Genomic DNA, 23,394 nt, shown 5'->3' on the forward strand with positions numbered 1-23,394 from the left:
TTCACTGCCCTGGCCACAGCCCCCACTAGGTGAGTCTGAGCCTACGTGTGGGGTCTAGTCTCATGGCCCTTCTACCAGCTACCACATCAGCTCCTCCTGGCTGCCATCCATTCGGAGGTTTGTTAAACTTCGCAGGTGGTGTTGGTTACGTAGCAACAACATTCTAGGTCAACACTGCCTTCAAGGTCCAGATTGAGGTATTCACCAGATCGCCTCAGCCCACACCCTACTAACACCCTTCAGGAGAAAAGAAACAAAGCCCTGTTGTTCCTGGAGTCCCCACGGTGGGTCCAGAGGGCCCAGGGGCTTGGAATGGATCCGCATTTCTCTGTCCACCTTTGTTTCTAGTGGCCACTTTCAGGTTATTGTCAACAAGTGTCTTCACCTTTCGATGAGTTTTGGGAGGAAGCCAAGTACAGCTGACCCTTGAACAGCACAGGTTTGAACTGCAAGGGTCCACTTATATACAGATTCTTTTTGATAGTAAATACTCCAGTGCTTCCGTGATCTCCAGTTGGCTGAATCCGTGGATGTGGAACCATGGACAGAGAGGAACGACGTATACAGAGGGTACTGTGAGTTATACTCAGATTTCTCACTGCACGGAAGGTTGGTGCCGCAACCCCTATATCATTTAAGGGCCAACTGTCTTCACTGCATTTTGTTTACCCCAAAGGTTCATCCTTTAATGGATATTTGGGTTGTTTCCACCTTTCGACTATTACAAATAATGCTGTTACAATGTGTGCAAATATCTGTTCAAGTCCCTGCCTTCAGTTCTTTTGGGTATATTTCTAGAAGTGGAGTTGCCAGTCCATATGGTATTTCTATGTTTATATTTTTTGAGGAACTGCCTTGCTGCTTTACACTTCTTATTCTACTCACCACTCCCAGTAAAAAGTTGTAGAGAAGATATAAGACAATATATAAGTATATATTGGTGTGGACTCTGAAAGGGTTGGCCTCTGTTCCCTTTGAAAACACTCTTGTCTTCTACTACGATGAAAATTTCCTTATAAAGACAGAATTGTATTTAAATCATTTTTGTTGGTTATTTCAAGTCCTTTATCTTTGCCCAAACTTTTCAGTCAGTTTACAGGTTTTCCCACCCTTGGTTATTCTTTGTACCATTAAGTTCAACCACCTTGACCTCTTTTCACTTCCCAAGCAATTACTCTTAAATGTCCAGTCTCTATGACTTACTGCATCTTGTTTCATCCTCCATCAGAACATCTCCTTTTCTACTGGTTAATGACCCATGATAAGGAAAAACACTGAAAGGGAGCTGGGTCCCCACACCTAAATTGCCCCAAGGAAGGCTTCATCCTGCTCACTTTCCCACTGGGGGAGTTCTTCAGCTGGAGCAATTTTGGAACATAAACTCCTAGTTTGAGAGGTGCCACAATGGCCCCGAATTCTCTGGAGAAGACTTGGTCGGGAAAAGAAGAAGAAGAAGGAAAAAAAAAATTTCATGGAAGGATAAATCTCCCAAAAGCCTTTGAAGAACTGTCCCTCTATCTGGACAAATCAGAAAGTTTGGACATGGTGCGAAAGTCCCATGAAAACCTATCTAACTTTGTCCTGAAGGGATTCCAACTTTCTACCTTTATGTGGATGATCAAGTGTGTCTGTGAGCCTTGGAAAAAGGGATAGAAGAGAATTACAGCCAATACTTCACAGCTTGGTTCAGTAACGGGACGATGGTTGTGATGATAGAAGAATCTGGGGAGGCAGGAGGAGCTTGACAGAGGTAAGTGGGTGTCCTAAGAAAGCTAATAAATAATAAAAAAAAGACCTGAAAATGTAAAAAGTAAATTTAACAAGTTAAATAAAGAAAGATGCCATTACAGTAAACATGATAAGGGTATGGTTTGGGGGAAATTTTGAACAATTAGAGTCAAACAGAAAGCTGGGAAAAAACCACGATGGTGCTGGACAGGTAAGTTATCTTACTGTGATTAATACCAGTTTATTTTGGGGGCGGGGTAGAGCTCAGTGATAGAGTGTATGCCTAGCATGCACGAGGGCCTAAGTTCAATCCCCAGTCCCTCTGTTAAAATAAATAAATAAATAAACCTAATTACACCTCCCCCCAAACAAACAAAACCAATTAATAAGTAAAAATTTTTAAAAATATTACTTTATTTTGGTTAAGGGTAGGGATGTTAATAACTGGTAAGGAGTATGAAGGAGGGCCCTGTGGTCCTAGTAAAGTTCTGTTGCTTTATTTGAGTGATGGCTAATAGAAAAATTCACTAGCTGAACACTTACGATTTGTGCCTTTTTCTTTATGCTATACTCTTAAAAACGTTATTGGAGGAAGAATATCTGGAAATGATAGGATAAGGACCTACAAAAAATCCATTTCTCCATAAAAGCAACAAGAACACTGGGAAAAAATTATCAAAAGCAACTTTTTCAGAACTCTGGAAATTAACTAAAGGTTTGAAGCAGCCTAAGAAGCACTTACTCAAGAAAAATGGCAGAAAGCACAGTGGCATTTTGACTTACACTATTACCATCTCTTTCTCCCCAGCTCCCCACGGCCTTGAAAACCGACACCCTCACAACTATGGAAGCTGTGGAAACAAGCAGGTTAGCAGCCACTGGGTCAGAGCAAGTTTGGAGGTTCTTAAAAGCTCTACCCCCGAAGAACTGTCAGCATTGACCAGACTGGCAGCTCTCTGAAAAGCTCCATTTTCAGGACTTAACTTCATTTGACAAGATTCAGAGTTGCATCTGCAAGAACAGCCCTACCCCTAGGTCATTTGTTGAAAACAATCAGTGACAATTGTTTAACATCTGTAACTTAGTAGTTGAAAGTATCTGCAAATCATACATTTGATGATAAGAGACTTGTATTTAGACCATATAAGGAATTCTTACAACTTAACAACAAATAAAGGCAACAGATCCAATTTAAAAATGGGCCAAGGATTTAAACACACCTTTTCCCAAAGATACACAGATGGCTAAAAGCACATGAAGAGGTGCTCAACATCATTAGTCATCAAGGAATGCAAAACAAAACCACAATGAAATACTGCTTCACAACCACTAGAATGGCTGTAATAATAAAGACAGATAGTAGCAAGTGTTGATGAGAATATGGAGAAATTAGAACCCTCATACACTGCTGGTGGGAAAGTAAAATGGTGCAGCCCTTTTGGAACACAGTATGTCAGTTCTTCAAAAAGTCACACACAGAATTTCCATATGACATCAATTCTATTCCTATGCATACACACAAGAGAACTGAAAACATATGTCCACACAAAAACTTTACACCCATGTCTGCAGCAGCATTATTTGGAATAGTCAAAAAGTGGAAATGACCCAAATGTCCATCAATTGATGCTTAAACAAATGTGGTGTATCCATACTATGGAAAATTATTTGGCTATGTTAAGGAGGGAAGTTCCAAAACATGCTACAACATAGATGAACATTGAAAGCATCATGCAAAGTCAAAGAAGCCAGGCACAAAGACCATCTACAGAAATGCTCAGAATAGGCAATCTATATGTAGAGAGAGTAGATTAGTGGTCACCAGGGGCTAGGAGAAGGGAGAAATGGAGAGTGACTTGTAATGGGTATGGGGCTTCTTTTTGGAAGGATAAAAATGTCCTAAAAGTTGGTGATATTCAACTCTGAATATATAAAAGTGCTCAATTTTACACTTTAAAGGGTAAATTTTATGTGTGAACTGTATCTTAATAAAGCTGTTGTAAAACAACAAAGTTGATTTAAAGATTCTTTCATATCATTATTAATCATATTATCCCTACCCTAAGGGTGAAGCAGTTTTCTAAGGCATGGATGCCAGCCCCCCATAAAATCAGGCACATTGTATGTCTTATACACCAACATTTCCCCAATTCGTACAGCCAGGGCTATCCTTATGACTAAAACAGTAGAGAGTTTAGAACCAAATTTCCTGACTTCTGATTCTTCTTTCCATAGTGGAGAGGTGTGGTAGACAATGGTGTCATGAATGAGGGATTCGAGGTCACCTGGCTAGAGCGCTGCTTACAGAATTATTACTGTTTTACTATTTCAGTAATAGTACTTAGCAATACTATTATTATGACTATGACTCCTTACTGGGAAACGGGTATGCTGTTTATTTAAGCTGGAGGCGCTCTCTGGTGGGACAGACATGCTATTTGGGGGATGGGTAGTAACTGATGAGCATCCTAGCCAAAAACACCCTCAGGTCTTGGAGGCAGGTAAGCCTGGCCTTGGTTTCAGGCTCTGTTCCTTAGCAGGTATGTTTGCCTAATCTTTCTCAGCCTAAATTTCTTCATCTATAAATGTAGGTAATAATACGTACCTCTTACCTCATGGGATTGTTGTAAGAATTAAAAGAGTAAGCATAATGCATGTGGCTCATATGCACAATATTTAATAAATATTTTCACTGATTATTAACATCTAGTGACCAAATAGGGTTTCAAATATCTATTGGCCAGGAGTTGTTTTCAGACCTCTCAGAAGGCCCAGGAAGGGTTTGGAGCTCATTCTACCCTTCAACAGGGCAGCGTTGAGCAAGGCGGAGGAAAACAGTGACTCCTCCCTCTCCCATGGCTCCCACTCCCCAGCAGCCGGCAGCCGGGCTTGAAACCAGCAGGGGGTGTGGTGGTAAAAAGTGTGAGACAGGAAATATCTCACCCTTAGAAGAGAAGAGGGACACAGGCAAATTATACCCATGTCTACTGGTAACTACTCCCCATTTTATAATGGTGCCATATTTAGTTGTTTTTCTTATTAAAAAGGAATGCATACCCATAAAAATGCAAATTATGCCCAGGTGCAGAAAGTAGAGGAGGGCCGATTGAACTTGAATTTGTTGCTGATATATTAGAAGTTGTAACCTCAGTTAAAGAGAGTGAGAAAAAAAAAAGCTTTCATTTTGCTTGACATGTGGTAATAATGTATCTGTAGAAATGAATTACAATGCTAGAGAATATTCTATAATTGCTGGGGAGAATTGTGATTGTTTACATTATGTTAAGCAACCAGCATGTGGCACATGGTAGGTCCTCAGTAAATGGTAACTATTACTTCAAACACCCATTTCTTACACACTCTCCTTGTATAGTAGGCACTACTAGGAAATAAACTTAATTGAATAGTGCCCTCCAGAGGCCACTGGGATTCAACTGTGCTGACAGCTGAAATCTGGAAAGAGCACAGAGAAACTCAGTTTTATGAGGACAAGGAAATCGAGCGGAAACAGGTCCAGTTAGACGCCGTGGGAACTGATGCTGAGAACTGCAAGTCCCCAAGACCCTGGCAGCTCCTGTCCCATCCCGCTCTCTCTGGGGACATTGTCTCTCAGCCCTGCCCATTTCTGCATGTCCACTCTGTGTTGCTCTAAAGGGACAGACTTCCTCTTGAAATCTGCCTTCTGTGACTTCAGGCATGTGGCTCTGGCTCTTCCTGGACATGATTCCTGACCTGACTCCATTTGACCTTTCAGCTCAACTCAAAGAGCTAAGCAGCTTCGTCTCTCACTGGCTGGATTCCAAATTCCCAGGAGACAAAACTGATTACCAGTCTAGAGGCTGGATTTAGTTTATCCATCCCTGGTGGATGGCCAGTTGCTGGAGGTAGGGATGTGTGTGTGTGTGTGTAGGGGGAGGGACATAGGGCATGGTCACATGTACAAAATAAATTTAGCACATATAGAATGTGGAGAACTGTGGGAGGCACTTCCAAGAGTCTGCCGTCCTCATAACGATGAGCTAGTATTTACAGTATTTACCATGCACCATGACCCTGCTGAGAGCCTTCTGTAAGCACGTCTCATTTAATCCTACAACTTTCCTACGAAATTTGATTCTGCTATCATCTTCCACCTTCAGAAGTAACTGCTGGTAACAATGATTGTATATCTTTCAGTAACTGATTCAATGCATTTTAGCCCCATTTTAAAGGTGAGGGAACCGAGGTTTAGAGAGGTAGAGCTAAGATTCAGTCTAAGATACTCAGAATCTGAAGCCTGGCTGTTAACCACCCATCCCACCCTGTCTCCCAGTGCAGCCCCCAGGAGAGGGGGATAATGTGGCCGACACAGAAGAAATACCAGATTTATTCTCAGGAAGTTTACTATCTGATTAGGGGGGACAAGATTTATACATGGGGAATGATTAGTAAATGACACAAGAGGGATTAAGTACTAAATCGTGTGTTGCCACTGTACTAGTTTCCACTGCTGTGTGTGTAACAAATTCCCACACATGCAGAGGCTTTGGAGCAACCTCCACGGATTAGCTTGCTGCTCTCTAGGTCAGATGTTCAGCACCGCACGGTGGGCTCTCTGCTCAGTGTTTCATGAGACTGACATCAAGGTGTCTGCTGGGGCTGCCAGCAATCTCATCTGGGGCTCAGGGACCTCTTCTAAGTTTATTAGTTGTTGGCAGAGTTCAGTTGTTTGCAGTTTTAGGACAGAGGTCCCTATTTTCCTGCTAGTTGTCAACTAGCAATTCTCACTGTGGATATTTGCTTTCTTCCAGATCAGCTGGAGCCCGTCTCCCTGGCTGCCCCGTCTGCTACCAGCCAGAGAACACTCTGCTTTTCAAGGACTCATGTGATTAGGTCAGGTCCACCCAGATAATCTCTTCTTCTTAAAGTCAGTTGTGTCATGGCTAACCTGATCATGGGAGTAAAATTTATCCAATTCACAGTCCTGGGGGATATGAGGGTGTATACACAGTGGGAGTGTGTAGAATCCTGGGAGCCGTCTTAGAATCATGCCTATCATACCCATGAAAATAGATTTTGTATGTGCAGGTCAGAGCTGTTCCCAGGAGGGGGAAAAGGAAAGGTTTTGGGGAAGAAAGAGGGGGCTGTGGGAGGGTATTGAACTGGGCTCTAAGGGACGGACCATGCTGGAAAGCATTCTCCTGAGACGACCTTAAAAACTCAACACCATGACTCAAGATAATTTGGGAAAATTAATGGATAAGAATTCCAAACAATATTAGAAAAAATTTCAGCACCAAGATGGAGGAGGAAGCTAGTACCACTGGATGTAACAACATGATCAAAATTCTATGTGATGAGCATAAAAATAGACATACAGCTGAGAACAAAAACAGAACCCCCAGAAATAGAAATGTATGTATATGTGTATGTGTGTGTATCATAAGTCAAGCCTCAAATTAATTGAAGAAAATTAACTATTAATAAATGATGTTTGGATAGTTACAAGCAATTTAGAAGAAAAGAGATAAATTTCCACTGTACAACAAAATAAGTGCCAGCTAAATTAAATTTTAAATTATAAAGACAAATGTAAAATACAATCATGAAAATTGGTAGAAGAGAGTTTCAGGTCTTTGGGAAGACAGCAACATCTCATGATTGAAGCAGTGAAAAGGTGATTGCAAAAGAAAAAACTCAAACTCGCCCATAGAAAGTTAAAATTCCTACACAGTAATCACAATTTATTAAAAGATTAAGGGGAATTTTAACTGCATAGGGATTAAAAAGATTAAGATCTATAAAACCTAAATGCATATTGCAATGCTGAAGATTAGGACCCCAACAGATAGTAGACAAAAGACATCAATAGATGATTTAGACAACAGGTAAAATCAACTAGGAAAAATAATATTAGGGAAAAATGGTCAAATTCTCTGATCAAATAAATGCAAATTAAAACCATAAAAGTTATACATATTTCAAATTAAGTTAGTTAATTTCTATTAAACATAACTTTAAATGATAATATCCAAACCTGAAATGATCCTGGTACACTGTACTCATACACTTTTGGTGATAGTATAATTTAGTAAAGCCATTTGTGAAAAGCAATTTGGCAAAATATCCTTTGACAGTCCCACTCCTGGTTTATATCTGGAGGGAACTCTAATTCAAGAAGATACATGCAACCCCAATGTTTATAGCAGCACTATTTACAATAGCCAAGACATGGAAGCATTCTAAATGTCCATCAACAGATGACTGGATGAAGAAGTTGTGGTATATTTATACAATGGAATACTACTTAGCCATAAAAAAGAATAAAATAATGCCATTTGCAGCAACATGGATTGACCTGGAGATCATCATTCTAAGTGAAGTAAGCCAGAAAGAGAAAGAAAAATACCATATGATATCACCCACATGTGGAATCTTAAAAAAAAAAAAAAGAAAAAAAACAAGTACACTAATGAACACATCTACAAAAGAAACAGACTCGCAGATATAGTAAACAATCTTATGGTTACTGGGGAAAGAAGGTGGGAAGGGATAAATTAGGGAGTTTGAGATTTGCAAATGTTAATCATTATATATAAAAATAGATAAAAACCAAATTTCTTCTGTGTAGCACAGGGAACTGATATATTCAATATTTTGTAATAACTTTTAATGCAAAAGAATATGAAAACTAATATATGTATGCATATGTATGACTGGGACATTATGCTACACACCAGAAACTGACACATTGTAACTGACTATACTTCAATAATTAAAAAAGTCCTTCCAGGAAAGTCCTTCATTTCATTCGAGGAAATTTGTCCCCAGAGCATGATTCCAAAGGAAAAAAGCCCTGGTCACAAGCATTTCAAATGCAGTGTTATACATAGTATTGAAAAACTGGGAATGACAAAAACAGCCTGCTTACCTAAATTACCATTGATGACTATGCTTATTAAGACTATTAAGATGGAACATGGTTGAGTATGTTATGGGAAAAAGCATAATACAGAATTCTGCCCAAAATATAATTCAATATTTTGAAAGTATTCCTATGGTGTTGGTGAAACTGCGGGGAAAATAGCACTTTTATGCACTGTCAGTGAGGATATAAAGTAGTGTAACCTCTTGGGCAAAGCAATCTGCAATGAGAAAAAAATTTTAGATGTGCTTTTTTTGAAGATTTCACTTCTAGGAATTTATCCTTCATGTAAATGTCCATGTACAGTACACAGAGAGACATGTGAACATAAGGTTTATTGAAGAATTATTGACACGGCAAAGACTGTACAATGAAAATACCCATTAAATGTGCCGAATTAAATATCACATTAGAACCCTCTGGTGGAATATTATACAACTGTTGAGAAGAATAAGTGGAAAAATGGCATGTTCTTCTGATTGAAACAATCTCTAAGCTAGATTTTTTAATTAAAAAAAAAGTTAAGACGCAGAATAGTGTAGCTATTGTGCCCCTGTTTGTGTAAAAGGGAAATAACACAGAGAACTTGTATATGCTTAGAGAATTCCTGGAAAGATACTCCCAAACTGGTAACAGAGTGTGGCTCTGGGGTGTAGCTGGTTTTAGTTTCTAGAGCGTGGGGTCTGAATTGAGGCAAATTCTCACTCACTGGCCTTCTGTTCTCCTTGAATGTCTTGCCATGTGCAAGCACTACTTTCAAATGGCAAAATAAGAGTTAAGAAAGTTCATCTGAAAAATAGATATTGCAGATGAACATAGATGAGGTGGAAATAGAGAAATCTGCAGTGTTAGTGTGCTGGGGCTAAAGTCACATGGTCACAGATTACATAGTAACATAAAAAAATCAAATTAATTGAGAATTAGAGTAGTAGAAATGCAAGTCATTTTTTTCCCTTTAAAACGCTATTTCAATGTTGCCACTGAAGTAAATAAAGATTAGCGTGGGGAGAGGGACTGGGTGCCTGAGGAACTAACTGGTAGCTTTATAACTATGCTGCCCTCAAATGAACAAACGGAAGACTAATCAGCCAAAGAGAGCTCGCACAATGGTCCAGGGAGCAAGCGGTTAGCAAGAGAAGCGAGAGGAGGGGAGCCAGCATGTCTGCGCTGGGCGGGGCGGCGGAAACTGAGGGGTCACCCGGAGAGCAAGTACGGAGGAACTGGCAGGGTTTAGGAAGAGTCCCAGCCCGCAGAGCCCAAGGAAACCAGCTCTCTGGAGAGCCAGTCAAAGAGGAGTTGTGGGCACAGGGCTGATGAGAAACATCTAGATCCCACAAATCTCAAAGAGACGTTTCCTTCCCAGGTAGGGCTAACCTCTGGACCTGTGAGATGACTGCTTTAGAAATGCTGATTTCTCATACTTCTCAGCAAACAAACAAACAAACAAAACAGTATGGACTTACACTATTGTACTAATACATTATACACATTACAGAACAGATATGAAAACCCTATTTTTAAAAGATACACTTAATACGAAGTGTTTAATATTTAAAAATCTTTTTTCACCTTTACTAAAATAAATTCTATAAAGTGAATATTATTTTTAGTAAAAGCTATATAGTTAAATAGACACCAAGGTTTTCAAAAACTTGGCTTAACACTTTGGGATGTGATAATTCATACACTTATGGTCTAGAGTTCAAAATAAACAGATGCTGGTTTTAAAGGCTGCTCTAGCTGAAGCTGTCTCACAAGGATAGGGGATCCCAATGTAAACAGTACATTAATGGCAGCACTTAATAAAAAGTAACATTCATTTTCCAACACTACCTATCACTGGTGCAAAGGTTTGGGTTGAAATTTTGTGTTAATTTTCAACTTGGTTGAGTTTTTGTGCCAAGTTATTGGGAAGTACTGTCTTTCAAAATAGTTTTTAACATGTAAGTTTTACAAAATTCTTTGGAAGATTAAAAAATAGACAATTTTGTTCACAAGATTTCAAATATGTGCATATGAAACTTTTTGTTGGCAAACGTAGCATTTTGGCGGAAAAAAAAGTATTAAGTGTGGAAGCATTTCCAAAAATCCATCTTGCAAATGTTCTTTCCATAGCGTGAATTTCTTTCGAATAGTAGTTTCTACTTTCGTATTCATTGTTTCAGCCCTTGGAGAGACAGGTGCCGTGGGTCTGTGTTTGCAAAAATAGTCTCCAGGAAGCAGGACACTGAGAATCCCTTGTTTTCATAGATAAGGCAGGCAAATTTGAACCAATTGTAGAAGAAAAAAGTCACGGTCATGTTTAAGCTCGATTACTCTGCTTTTGATTCAAGATGGACATCAGACCTCTCTAGAGTAAAACCTTCCCATGGTCGCTCCCTGTCTTACTACAGAGAAGAGGGAAAATTCTTCTAATCTTAAATGTCTTATTTTTTACAAAAGTAACCATACTGATGCCATCCTTTAGCACTTTTGGCACTTCTGTCTTTAGCTTCTTTGCTGCATTGACTTTCCTAGGACCAATGCGGTGACTCCGTTGCATGTTTTGGCCTAGTTTTGTAACTTCACCCTGAATTTAAAATTCTAATTAAAGCAGCTGTTACCTTACATAATTTCCCCATCAAATATTATTTTAACTAACGAAGTCATTGCCTTTTGAAATATATGTATCTTTTCTGGTCCCTCTTGCCTTTGGTGACTCACGGTAAGTAGGTGTTGTCTTGCATTACTGAAACCGAACCAAGCAAATACCCTTATTTGGAGCATGTGAGAAACAGCAGTGCTTTTCCCTCCAAAGGCACTGCAAACGGCCACATGGCGTACTGTTTCTTTAAAACTTCCGCAATGTTTCTGTGCATCTTCCAGCAGAATTTGCTGACAAAATCAGGCATTTTATTTTGTAGCTGTATTGTTTTCCATGTATTACTTTAGCTATTTTTACCGCATCAGGAAGAATGAGTGTTTTCCTAATGGCATGTGACTTTTTGCCTTCAGCAATTAAATAAAAAAAAAATTTCAAATAGGGTCTTAAAATATTCAGTTGAGTAAAATTCTGGGCTAGATCTAGTATTGCATAATTTTAAACACTGCTAAAAACATTTAGTACTATTTGTATTCGGGTGGTGGGTATTTAGATTTTAAAGATCTTGCTAATTATGATGGCCTCATATCGTTAAGGATTATCTCAAGGTGCAATCTATGCTTATGGTGAGGTTTTTCTTTAATAATAGATGCTGGAAATCTCAATTTCATATAGACTCTTGATAGCTTTGAATTTTAATTTTTTGCCTGACTTCTTATCAATCTGAATAGATTGTCATTGTCTTACCTTATAATGCAGTTGAGTACATCCCAGTGGTAAGAGAAGGGTCAACCCCAGCCATTTTCTTAAGGTTTACCTGCACCTGCATTAACTATTTTTAATCCTTTTGTTTTCTCCTCAAGAACTTTAGTTTATCTGTCGATTTGGTAAAGATAATTTAAATCCAACAAAATACGTAATTTAATCCATAAGCCTGCTTACTGTAAACTACCGTTTCTTGAAATAAGTCAAAAGTCAATGAATCAGTGGGGGGGGGGGTTGGGGATCACCTCTTCTGAACTCAGGAGAGGGACCCTCTGACATACAGACTGAGAAAGGATGCCAGCCTCAATCCACAGCCAAAACATTAGCCAAGCTCAGTTTCTTTTTTCTTTAAGATAAAAATACCTCTTGAGATGCTAATAATTTCTCCCCTTACCCCATGGACCTTCTTGGGCATCCCACTTGGGTGACGTACTTTCTAGAGTGTGAACCATTTCTGGCGACTGCCATTTAAGTCCTCTGTGCCTATTCTGCCGGGTCAGACAAGGACCTCACAGGAATGGACATCTGGACTAACTAAAACCCTTGAGTCAGGGAAAACCCTCAAGACTGACCATGCAGTTTGACAGGGACCTGTATTTAACAGCGTTTGAATTTTTAAGGACACCTGCTTCCTCCTCCCCTGACAGTAGTTCAGATCTCCTTCAGGGGTATTTGTGAAAATAAGTCTGTGATCCCAAAGGTCAAAGGTTTCTTAATAAATCCTGGCCCCATTTAAATGGACTAATCTTCAAGTCCAGCCTAAGGGCAGAGCAATCGTGCATTTCAGCCTCAGAAATAGCCCAACTCTCCATCTCCCTCCCCCCAGACCCCCACCTCCACCCCAAATGGCTAAAGTGAAGTCCAAGAGACCTTATAAATGAGAGAATCATCCTTTCTCTGGTGAAGGAAGAGCCCTGAATGAGGTAACTGTGGGAAGAGTCAGCTATTAGACCATCACTGGCGCCCCTGCATCCAGGTCTCTGTAGCTCAGAGGTACCAAGGACCCGGATACTCACACCCTTGGGCGTTGCTCTGTGCATTTCAACGTTGGTAAGCCCAGCCATCCCCATCCCAAACACCACTACCAGTGACATCTCCACGACCATTTATTTAAAATAGTATAACTTAAACTCACACCCTCAAAATCTTTGGAGGAAGGTCATATGCCAAAGAAGAATCCCATGAAAAAATCTGTACAACTGTTGAAAACCCACGTTTCATTAGAAACTGCATACAACATACACATAACACACACGCACACAAGTCCTGAAAATATCAGATTTTAATCCCTGTCTAGGAGAAGGCAGCAACTACAGTCCAACACCAAAAGACAGGAATTCAAGACTTTAAATTTCTGTGCTTGGCAAAGAGGTTAATTAGGAACAGCCGAGCCAGGCTGTGTGGTTATCTGCCTCCATGCGAGAAGGAAAGAGACGGGCAAAGATGGAAACAGGTGCTGAAGCCTGGACAATGGCCTTTTGGGAAAAAACAAAACAAAACAAAACTCTTTTGAGGACCTCTGGTGCTCAAAATGAGAGAATTAAAATGCTTACCACTTATTTAACACCAGGACATTAAAAATGAAGTAGAAGTCAAAATTACTGAAGATGCTCCCGGAGTGCCCATAGAGAGAAGTCAGGCTGGTATAACACTATGATCACACGGAGATGCTCTAATCTTTTTTTCTCTGGATGGTTTACAGTGACAACGATTCTCAAAAGTAATGCCACAAGTTTCAAAGCGAGTGTCCAAAGTGGGAGGTTTGGGTTTTCCATCTCCCAGGGCTGAAGTCAGTCACCCAGCAGTGGCTCCGGCAGGGTACCAGGAGAAGCAGGTCGCCGGGGTGAAATTAAAGAGCATCTCTGGATGGAGCTCTAAAACCTCACTCTCCTTTAAATCATGGAAAGTGACACCTTTTATGTAGTCTAGTCCCTCATGAGAACAAGCAGACCCTGAAAAGCCGCTCTGTAAGTGGCTCCTGACGTTACCTGTGGGCTGAGAGATTAAGGGTGCGCCGAAGTTGCTAAGTTTCTAAAAGAACCCACCCTGTTGGCTGGCGGAGTGTTTGACATCGCCCTGTGACTCACGCTCTCCTGAAGGCTTTCTGATCCCAGGAGGCTTGAGTTGGGCTGAGGAAGGACAGCTTCCCTCCACCATCTGTCACTAAGAGCTAAGCAGCCTACTTATCTACTTGCAGTGGACCTGAGGGCCAGGTGGGTGTTAGGAGGGGATGCCATGCGGGGGGACCCGGGATGGGGCACCTCCTGGGGGCAGCAGGAGGAGGCGGATGGTGCCTGAGTCACTTTCTGCTGAGGGAGGGCTCAGATCTTGCCATTCTAGACAGAGTTCTGAAGGCTGTAAACATCACCCTAATAGCACAGTTGAGAAACCCACACAGCCTCCTGAAAAACAAGCTGGACTAAACTCGCAGCGCTCTGCTTGGCTTCAGCCACAAGATGGCAGGCGAGGGCGGAAGAAATCCTCCACAGCCTTGCCCAGAAAGCGCTAGGAAGACATGAGGGCAAGTCCAGTCTCAGACCACCAATCCCACGTTTATGAAGCTGCTAGAAGTTCAACCCTTATTGAGAAGGAAGGTTCTTGGTGTAATTACCATTCAGGTAGAGAATGGATGCAGAAACATATAGAGAAACTTGATTTCCTATTTGTTTTTTACTGACAACAGGAATGTGCAAAAACAATTTTTCCCCTAATTTCATCGGTTACTGTCTGTAGTGTCAAGCATTGAAGACAAAGTTCTAGAATTTGAGTCAGAGGCCCTGAATTCTAGTCCTTGCTCTTCTCTTAAGAAGCTTCCTGACCCCGGGAAACCACGTCCAGATCCTCAGTTTCCTCCTTGGTAGGATAAGCATATAGGACTTGGAGGAACTCTGGGCTCCCTTCCAGAAACCAAGATGTGAAATGAAATAGCACGTGGGGAAAGCAGGCCAAGAAGAACGCAGTGAGCACGAAGGCAGGGCCCTGCAACGCTCCATTTACACGGCATCCTTGGGGAAGGGGCCGCTCCGCAAGACGACTTTTCCAGATAATTGAATTTTAAATGCTGCAACGTGTTTTCCTTTTAACCTTCTGCAATGGAAATCTTTCTGAAGTGTATTACACGCTTCTCTGGCTCCTTAAACGGCAAACTGAACATAATTTAACCTTTCCTGAATGTTCTAGGTCACCAGGATGCCTACCTCTTACTATGCATACACTCATGACTAGAGCGCTGGGTGCCTCTGGGCACATTCAGGCAGGCAGGGCCCTCGTGCACGATGGCCCCAGGGACCCTGTTATAAAGCTATAATTGGCAATTCTTCCTCTCTGCAATCTCCTACCTCACTACCTGCCATCATTTCGCCAAGTAACACCTCCTAGCAGCCTCCTGACACTTCTTTAAAATATGCTATAACCTAGACAGAACGCAGGGTTGCCATGGGTAACCAGAGTCTGAGCTTGCAACACCCCTACATTTAATTTTACCCACAGTTAAAGGCAGTGGGTACTGTGCGGAAGGTTGCTCCTGGCTAGGGCTGAGTCTCAGCTCATCTGCCCAGCCTGGAATGCCCCTGCACCTGTTGGCCAGTGTTGCTGTGCTGCCCTGGGCCGCCTGCCAGCCCAGTACCCGGGCCCCTCTCCTGGGACCACATAGGGATCTCACATGCCAGTAACTCAAAGGCACAGTCTGTCCCTGGGGGCTCCAGGACCCTTTCCTGCACGCACCAGCATCCTTTCCAACAGGCTGGTACCGACACCACATCAGTATTTGATTATCACCCTAGTTTCCGGGCTGAAGACTTACCCTCTTTCCTGGTGAGCCAACGTCAGAGTTTTAGGCTCTTCTCTGTCCTTCAAACTCAAAGGCCTTTTGTTAGTTCATGCTGTGCTCTGGGTTCAGGTCGCCTGAGGCTGACCAGGAAGGGTGTTAAAAGATACCTTTGGCTGAACATCTATCACGTGCCAGGTGCCGGTTCAGTCCATTAGATAAATCACCTTATCTCATCCATTAAGTGATCTTACTAGGGGAAGCATCAACCTCCTGCGGCTGAAGGAACTTGCCTACACGGCCAGTAAGAGGGTCTGGAAAACAGGCCATCTCTCCGAGGCACGTATTCTTTGCGCCGTGCTCTGCTCATGTTTATTAATAAACTGAAGAGTCCAGTGGAGGTTCACATCCTGGAAAATACATTTTAAGTGGAACATGGATCCTTTAACTTTTCAGAAAAGGCTACTTGTTTTTGTTTTGGTATGTGGGTTGTGTTTTAATTAATTCCACATTTTGTTACCAATTTGGAACAATCTGTCCTCAGGGAATAGATCTGGTTTACTTATAGAAAGCTAGCCCAGTGGGGAGGGACTAGGGTTACAAAGTATTCGTTGTAGGAAATAATCTGAAAAAACCTTCCCAGTGCTCCCTCCACCAAACAGATGTTAATAGAACATTCCAGAAAACCTCATCTTCCCCAGAGTAGGTATGATAGAGTCGCAAACAAAAACATTCCCATGTGTTACCAGCTATGACTGCAAGATGGGCATTCGACATCAAACATTACCGGCGTTGCTCCCCGTCTCAGAAAGTTCTCTCGAATGTCACTCCGGGATGATGCTGTTATCACTCAAAAGAATGAGGGGTTCCCAGAGCTACCTGGGGATCCTGGAAGCCAACTGCAGACCTCAGGAGTATCAGTCAGTCAGGGAGAAAGCAGAAAGGCGTCTGTAATTTTGGGACCGTCACAGGTTATGCGCCGGAACTGGTCCTGGGGTGCAGGAGGGTGACAAACTCATCGCTATGAATTCTCTGCTCTTCCTCCAGAGATGAACTTTCCAAACTGACCCTAAGCTGATTTTTTAAATAAGCAAACCATGATCTCATCTTCTACATTTTGCACCTGCTCCTCCCACACTTAACACACACACAGTTTTCAGAGCGTCCTCTTCCAAAAACATCCACGGGGCTCTACAGTTTCCACAGTAACCTTGTCAGGAAGGAAATTGTTTGAATAACTGAGTAGCCATAGGTGACAGGGTCAAAATGTCACGTGTGTTAGTTTGCTAGGACTGCCATAATAAAGCACCACTAACCCAGGGCCTGAGCAACAGAGATTCGTCTTAGAATTCTGAAGGCTACAAGTCCAAGATCAAGGTGTTGGCGGAGCTATGCTCCCTCTGAGGTACTGGAGAAGTATCTGATCCTGGTCCCCCTCCTAAGCTTCTGGTAATTCCTTGGCTTGTGACAGCATAACCCCAGCCTCTCCCTGGATGCGTGTCTGTGTCCAAATCTGCCCTTCTTACAAGGACAATACTTATATTGGGTTAGGGGCCCCTCCTACTCCCACATGACCTCATTTTTTTTTCAATTAAAGTATTGTTGATTTACAATATTGTGTTAGTTTCTGGTGTACAGCATAGTGATCCCATTATACATTTATGTATATATATATATCTATTCTTTTTCATTATAGGCTATTATAAGAAATTGAATATAGTTCCCTGTGCTCTACAGTAGGACCTTGTTGTTTACCTATCTCATATAGAATAGTTTGTATCTGCAAATTCCAAACTCCGAATTTATCCCTCCTGCGACAACCTCATCTTAACTAATTACCTCTGCAATGGTCCTATTTCCAAAGAAGGCCACATTCTGAGGTATGGGGTGGGGCTAGGACTTCAACATATGAATTTGGTGAATAGGATGCACAATTCAACCATAACATTATCTAAAGTAGTTTTGAATTGAAAATCAAACTCAAGAGAAGGAGCAGAATGCATTGCCTGCAGGAGGGCCTCATAGTATAATTCCAAGTGATGTCGTGGGTGACTTACCATGTTGGTGGGGTGGCAGGGAAGTTAGTGTGCTGACACCCGAAACCTGTTGCTTGCAAGTAACGTGAAGAGACAGTCATGGAGGGGGCTGTTCACTGAGGGGCAGACCCCTAATTCCTACTCACCACTTTGAAGAACAAAACTTAAACAGGTATGTGGAAACATTTAGCGTTGAAGGAAACTATTAGTCAGTTATAAAGAGTGAAAAGGGACATCTTGAGAACATTCAAAACACTTTAAACTCTTTGGTACCTAATCTCAAAGTGCCTCCAGTCCTAAAGCTTGGACTAGATGCAAATTTGCCAGAGGAACTCAATATTAAACTGGGTTTCCTTTTATAAGACATGGCGGCGGTGGTGAGGGGGGACTACTGTTTCCTTGTCAGTTTGAGTAGGTAGAAGCCTTATAGTTTGTTCTTGTCACTTGCTTCCTCGGTATCTACGAGGAGGTATTTTGTGAAGCAGTAAACCACTCATGAAATTAAGCACCAGACCACGGGACGAGGACAAGGTATAATCTGGGGCAGATTTGGGGTGGCACAGCACAGGATTTAGGGGCACAGGCTGTGGTGGCAGCTAGACCTAAGCTCAAATCTGGTTCTGCCTCTTTCTTAGGTGGCCTTGGTCAAGTTACATGGCCTCTCTGGGGTCAAGGTCTCTGATCTAAAACTGTCCTTAATCGAGTTGTGGTCATTATTAAATAACATAGTGGAGGGCAGAGTGTTCATATGGTAGCACCTGTTCAACACATAGTATTTCTTATAATTATTCCAGAGAGCTAAAGAGTGGATCTTGAAAAATCAACCTATTTTCTTTCTCTCCTGTCTTGTTAATTCCTTGGTTGTTTGTTCTGGGCATTGGGAGACCATGGCTCCAGGAACCTTTGCCTCTTTACTTGATTCACTTCTATACCGTCTTGGCCTTCCCTTCTCCTACTCCTGCATCTCAGTGGCTTCCAGGAAGACCAGCCCTCACCTGGCCCCTCCTCGTCCAGGGCACACACGAGACCACCCCATCAGAGATGGGAATTTCCAAGTCATGACTGTTTACTAGTAAAAAAGCCATGCTTGGAAAATCTACTTCCATTTTTTCTTTGCAAAAATGGGCATCATCCTACCACTCCCTCCAACAAGTAAATTAAAATCACCAGGAATCCTTCCCTGTGGCTGCAAAGCCATCTTATTCCAGGGCCAGATATATTTTCAGAGCCTGGGATAGAAAAATTTGCCTCCTACAGACCCCACAGCCTTAAGCCAGACAAGAGAAGAGCTTCCTGAGCAGGTGAATAAAATTTCCCCATAATGGGAAGACTCTTTCGGCAAGGTCCTAAAGACCCCACCAACCTCTGGGATAAGAAAATCCCAGGTTTCCATAACACTGTCCGTGTACTATAGTCGTTTTGACACTTTTATTGAGCACAATTTACTAGTCACAGTGCTAAGTCCTACATGTGCATTCTGTCATCTTTTAGTCATTGGTATCAATAGTGTCATTGTTCCCATTTCACAGATGGGAAATCAGAGGCTCAAGAGGGGTGATTTTCCCAGGGTCAACCAGCTGGTAAGTGGCGGCACCTGGGGAGGCAGCCCCAGCTGTCTGGCTCCGGCGCTGCAGCTCCCAACCACAAGGCTCTCCTGCTGCGTGTGCTCTCCCTGCTCCTCCTCCTACTTCTCCATCCCAATCCACTCCCTACAGATCAGACAGCTGCAAATGGTGAGGACATTCATGAATTGCTTTGAGAGGGCTGCCTCTTGGTGGTCCCCACTTCCAACCTGAAGGACCCCATCACCAGGGACTAAAGCCACCTTCTCAAATCCTTATAGCATCTTGAGTGTTACCACGGTCAGCCCTGCTCCTTTGCTAAGAGTGATCTCTAACCGCAAATAAGAATATTTCTCATCAGCACCCCTCCTTGAAAATGAGCAGCATCTCCCAGTAACTGCCAGTTAGGTACTCAGCCATTAGCCAAGAGCATCTCATCAGTCGAAGAGGCAACCCAAAGGAAATACTGGTGAGAGTGTCCACTGAGCAAGTACCCACAGCAGCCAGCCAGTCTTGCGCTACGTCCTTTCCACGCACTGGCTCATTTAAACTCAGACCACATGGCATGTGCCTGATGACTTCTTCCTGACTCTCCATGTCTACGCTCTGCCCTTTTCTACCCTGCCTTGTGCCCCAGGGTGCTACCACATACGGACAATATCAGTGGGCTCCCTTGCCCCTGTCTGATTCCTACTAATCGGAAGCTTTAGTAGGAGACAGAAGGGAAGGAGAAGATTGAAGTCAAGGTATTTCTGCTCTGGCTTCTTCTCTTCAAGGTCTTCTCGGGTTAGATGTCACTCCCATCAAAAGATCATCATGGTTCTCAAGGTGGCTTTCTCTCCCTAGTGCTCTCCTTCTGGGATATAGAAGCCCTTCTCACAGGAGCCCCTGAAGGCTTGACCAAACTGATGTATCTTCTCTTCTCTTGTCTCTTTCACATACGCCCATCATTCAAACCCTGGTGTGCAGTAATGGGTTAATGCAGCAGGTTTGGGGGATTCAATCTCTGTATATTTCAAAGAAAGGACTGTCCCTTGACAGACTCCCGGAAGGCAACTCTCTAAGCCCTCATCCTGCCTGATAAGAGTGTCTTTGTATACCTGGGGCCTTGGGCCATACCAGGCAGATGATGCTAATAATGTGATATACGGTGGGGGCCGGGCCATGTGGGATTAGTTTGACCCCTGGAAGGACTAGATACCGAGTAACTGACGCAACCACACAGACACTCCATGCCTGTGTGACTGACCCCCAACAAAAACGCTGGACACCAACGCTTGGGTGAGCTCCCCTGGCTGACGATACTCCATATGAGTTGTCATACATCACTGCGGGGAGAACTCAGTGCTCCTGGACAAGTCTGCTGGAGAGGACACCTGGGAGCACGCGCCTGGTCTCTCCTGGACTCCACTCTGTGCACCCTTTACCTTTGCTGACTTTAATCTCATTCCTTTCACTATCATAAACTGCAATCAGGAGCGTAATAGCTTTTCTGAGCTCTGTGAGCTCTTCCAGGGTATCATTGAAGCTGAGGGTGGAACTGGGGACCTGAATTCACCGGAGAAACAACAGAACAATAACTCAGTGCCATGGTGGGTGGCCACATGGGCAGGAAGCAGAGATATGTTCATTCAGATGAGATCCAACGGCACCTTCCAGGGCGGGGAGGCTGGGGGAGTTGGGGCTGGTCTACAGACATTTCTAAACATCTCGAGGGGCTTCTGGACTATGAGTCTGTGACAAAGGTGACATGGGACAGCCAGATGGAAACGTATCCAGGACCCAATCTTTGGTGCGGTGATTGGAGGTGAGATGCTGGGTTGAGTGGAAAAGAGGGTCTAACTCGATGTGACATTTCTCCTTCTCTTTCTGAAGAAACAGTCATGTACTATTTCTTTTCTTTCTACCCCAAGTGTCAAGGAAAAAGGAAAGACTCCAAGCCTAATCTTCTCACAGAGAATGAAGCAAAAAAGAAATACATAAATGCCACAAAGCTTCAACTCAGAGTATGGATTTTCCCTTTATAGGATAAATGCCATCAGCTTCTTCCCACGGTAGGACCCGCAACCCTCTGCAGCTGCAGATCCCAGCATCGGACGTAAGTGAACCACAGGGGCCCCACATCCAGCCCCCATGCCAGCTGGCGCTCCCTCACTCACCTGGCCCCGCTGACGTCAACTCCGACCATCAGCTGCCCGTTCAGGGAGAGGATCTCATCCCGCAGTCGGACCTTCCCACTCTTCCCTGCCGGGCTGTTCTTCCTCAGCTCCGTCACCCAGATGCAGCCCACATCCAGCACAGGGCCCTGGTGGGTTTTCCTCTTCTTGCCCCCTCTGCGCTTTTCTCCATAGTCCCCGAAAACAGGGATGTTCCCAAAACTGAGGCCCACAGTCTCTGTGTCCCCCAGCTCCTTGGTGAGGTACACAGTGCAGATCTCCATGCCCGGGGGGCTGTGCTCAGGCGGGACCACGCTCTCATCCACAGCAAAGTTCAGCTGGATGTACTCCTGCAGCTTCTGGATGGCCGCCTGGCAGAGGCGCTGCTCCGGCCCGTCCCCGCCCTCCCGCAGGCTGTTCTGAAGCCACTGGTAGAGCAGGGGCAGGTGCAGCCCGGCATTGTCCTGGGTGATGGGCATGGTGCTCACTCCCGGGCGCCAGCATCATGAGCGGACCTGCTCCTGGGGGCCGGGCCCCACAGGGCCCCACGTCCCTTGGGAACGCGGGCTGTCATCAGCTTTGTCTGTGTTCATGTTCGGGCTGGCAGACGAGCTGAAGGAACGCTGTTTGCCTTGGCAAGGGGAGGACGGGACACAATTAGAACAACAGTAGAACAATCGCTGGGCCCGGAGTGCTCGGCGAGGGAAGGAAGGAAGCGTCCCACCAGTCCCCGCTTGGTTCACTTCATGGCGGGGCCACGCGAAGGACCTGGAAACGAGCTGTTCCTCCAGCAGCGACACGGTGACCTCCCCTGGACTCGTTCACACCTGGAAGAGGAAAAAACAAATCTTCCAATCATAATAGTGAGCTTCCTACGCAGAATATGTGGCCTCTTGAGATACAGAGGGACGGTGTTTGCTTTTTGATCCAGGAGCCTAATGTCTCTCCCCACTTCTCTCCAACCCACAGCTTAGCTCCCTCCACCCTGTACACACACAGACACATACCTATACACAGATACACACACAGACACAAATGCACGCATACACGCACGCACACACATACACACCCTTCCCCCAGACAAGAAACCTCTGGAACTCTGACCTTCTCCAGGAAGTTTCCCTGATCAGTGGGAAAATAAGATGGCTTTTGCTAGACAATTCCCACCAGACTCATACCCATCAGGGAGTCTGTGTGACAAGACTCCCCAGAAGATCGGAGGGGGTTTCTGCCTGGACATATTTAAGAGCTCACATTCCTAGGAGGATCAAATCTACGTCCACCTGCCTTGATCAGCCCAACTGCACACACAGTAGGTCTCTCCATCCTAGGACTCTGTTCTGACAGCACTACCAAGAGGAGAAAGAGCCAGTCAACACCGTGGGGAGACGCAGGCTCTGAACACCACCCGTCCTAAGCTTAGCTGGTGGTTCCATCCTTACCATGTAGATTCAGAGGGAAGCTTGTCCCTTTACAACCTACAGCTTTTAGTCTCCTCCATTCTTTCTCTGGTAAGCTGTAAACTTACTCTTTGACCAACCCCAAAGCCACCTTCTGCAGAGAATGTTTCTCCAAGCCGCAGGGTGAGAAGACCTGGCGTGGCCCTGAGCACGGGGCTCACAGCAGCTGGGCGCTCAGCAGCCTGCCCAGTCAGCTGCGGCAGGTGCGGCTCCCCTGCCCGAGCGAGCAGTGCCCCCCGCACTGACCACGCGCAGTGCCTGGTGCACAACACCCCCCCCCCTCCAGGGAAAGGTTGCTTGCGTTCCACTGCCAATTCTCCTTCTCCACCAGAGAGATTTTCACCTCCATCCTCTGTAAACACAGAAAAAGGACCCCTTTCAGTCTCTTCTCAGAACTTCACTTTCACCCAGAGAAAGTCAATATAAACCGTGCCAT

General features: G+C 43.8%; 1 protein-coding gene across 2 annotated transcripts in view; it reads right to left on the reverse strand.

Moving 5' to 3' along the window:
- PDZD2 (PDZ domain containing 2) overlaps window positions 1-23,394 on the reverse strand; it is a 396,035-nt gene that overhangs the window by 197,973 nt on the left and 174,668 nt on the right. For both annotated transcript variants that reach the window (XM_072958814.1, XM_031676863.2), the window contains one exon: window positions 21,502-22,325. In XM_072958814.1, coding sequence (XP_072814915.1) covers window positions 21,502-21,977 — 476 coding nt within the window. In that variant the 5' untranslated portion in view covers window positions 21,978-22,325. The remainder of the gene's footprint in view (window positions 1-21,501; window positions 22,326-23,394) is intronic.

This window comes from Vicugna pacos, chromosome 3 (assembly GCF_048564905.1).
Source record: "Vicugna pacos chromosome 3, VicPac4, whole genome shotgun sequence".
NCBI classification, from domain to species: Eukaryota; Metazoa; Chordata; class Mammalia; order Artiodactyla; family Camelidae; genus Vicugna; species Vicugna pacos.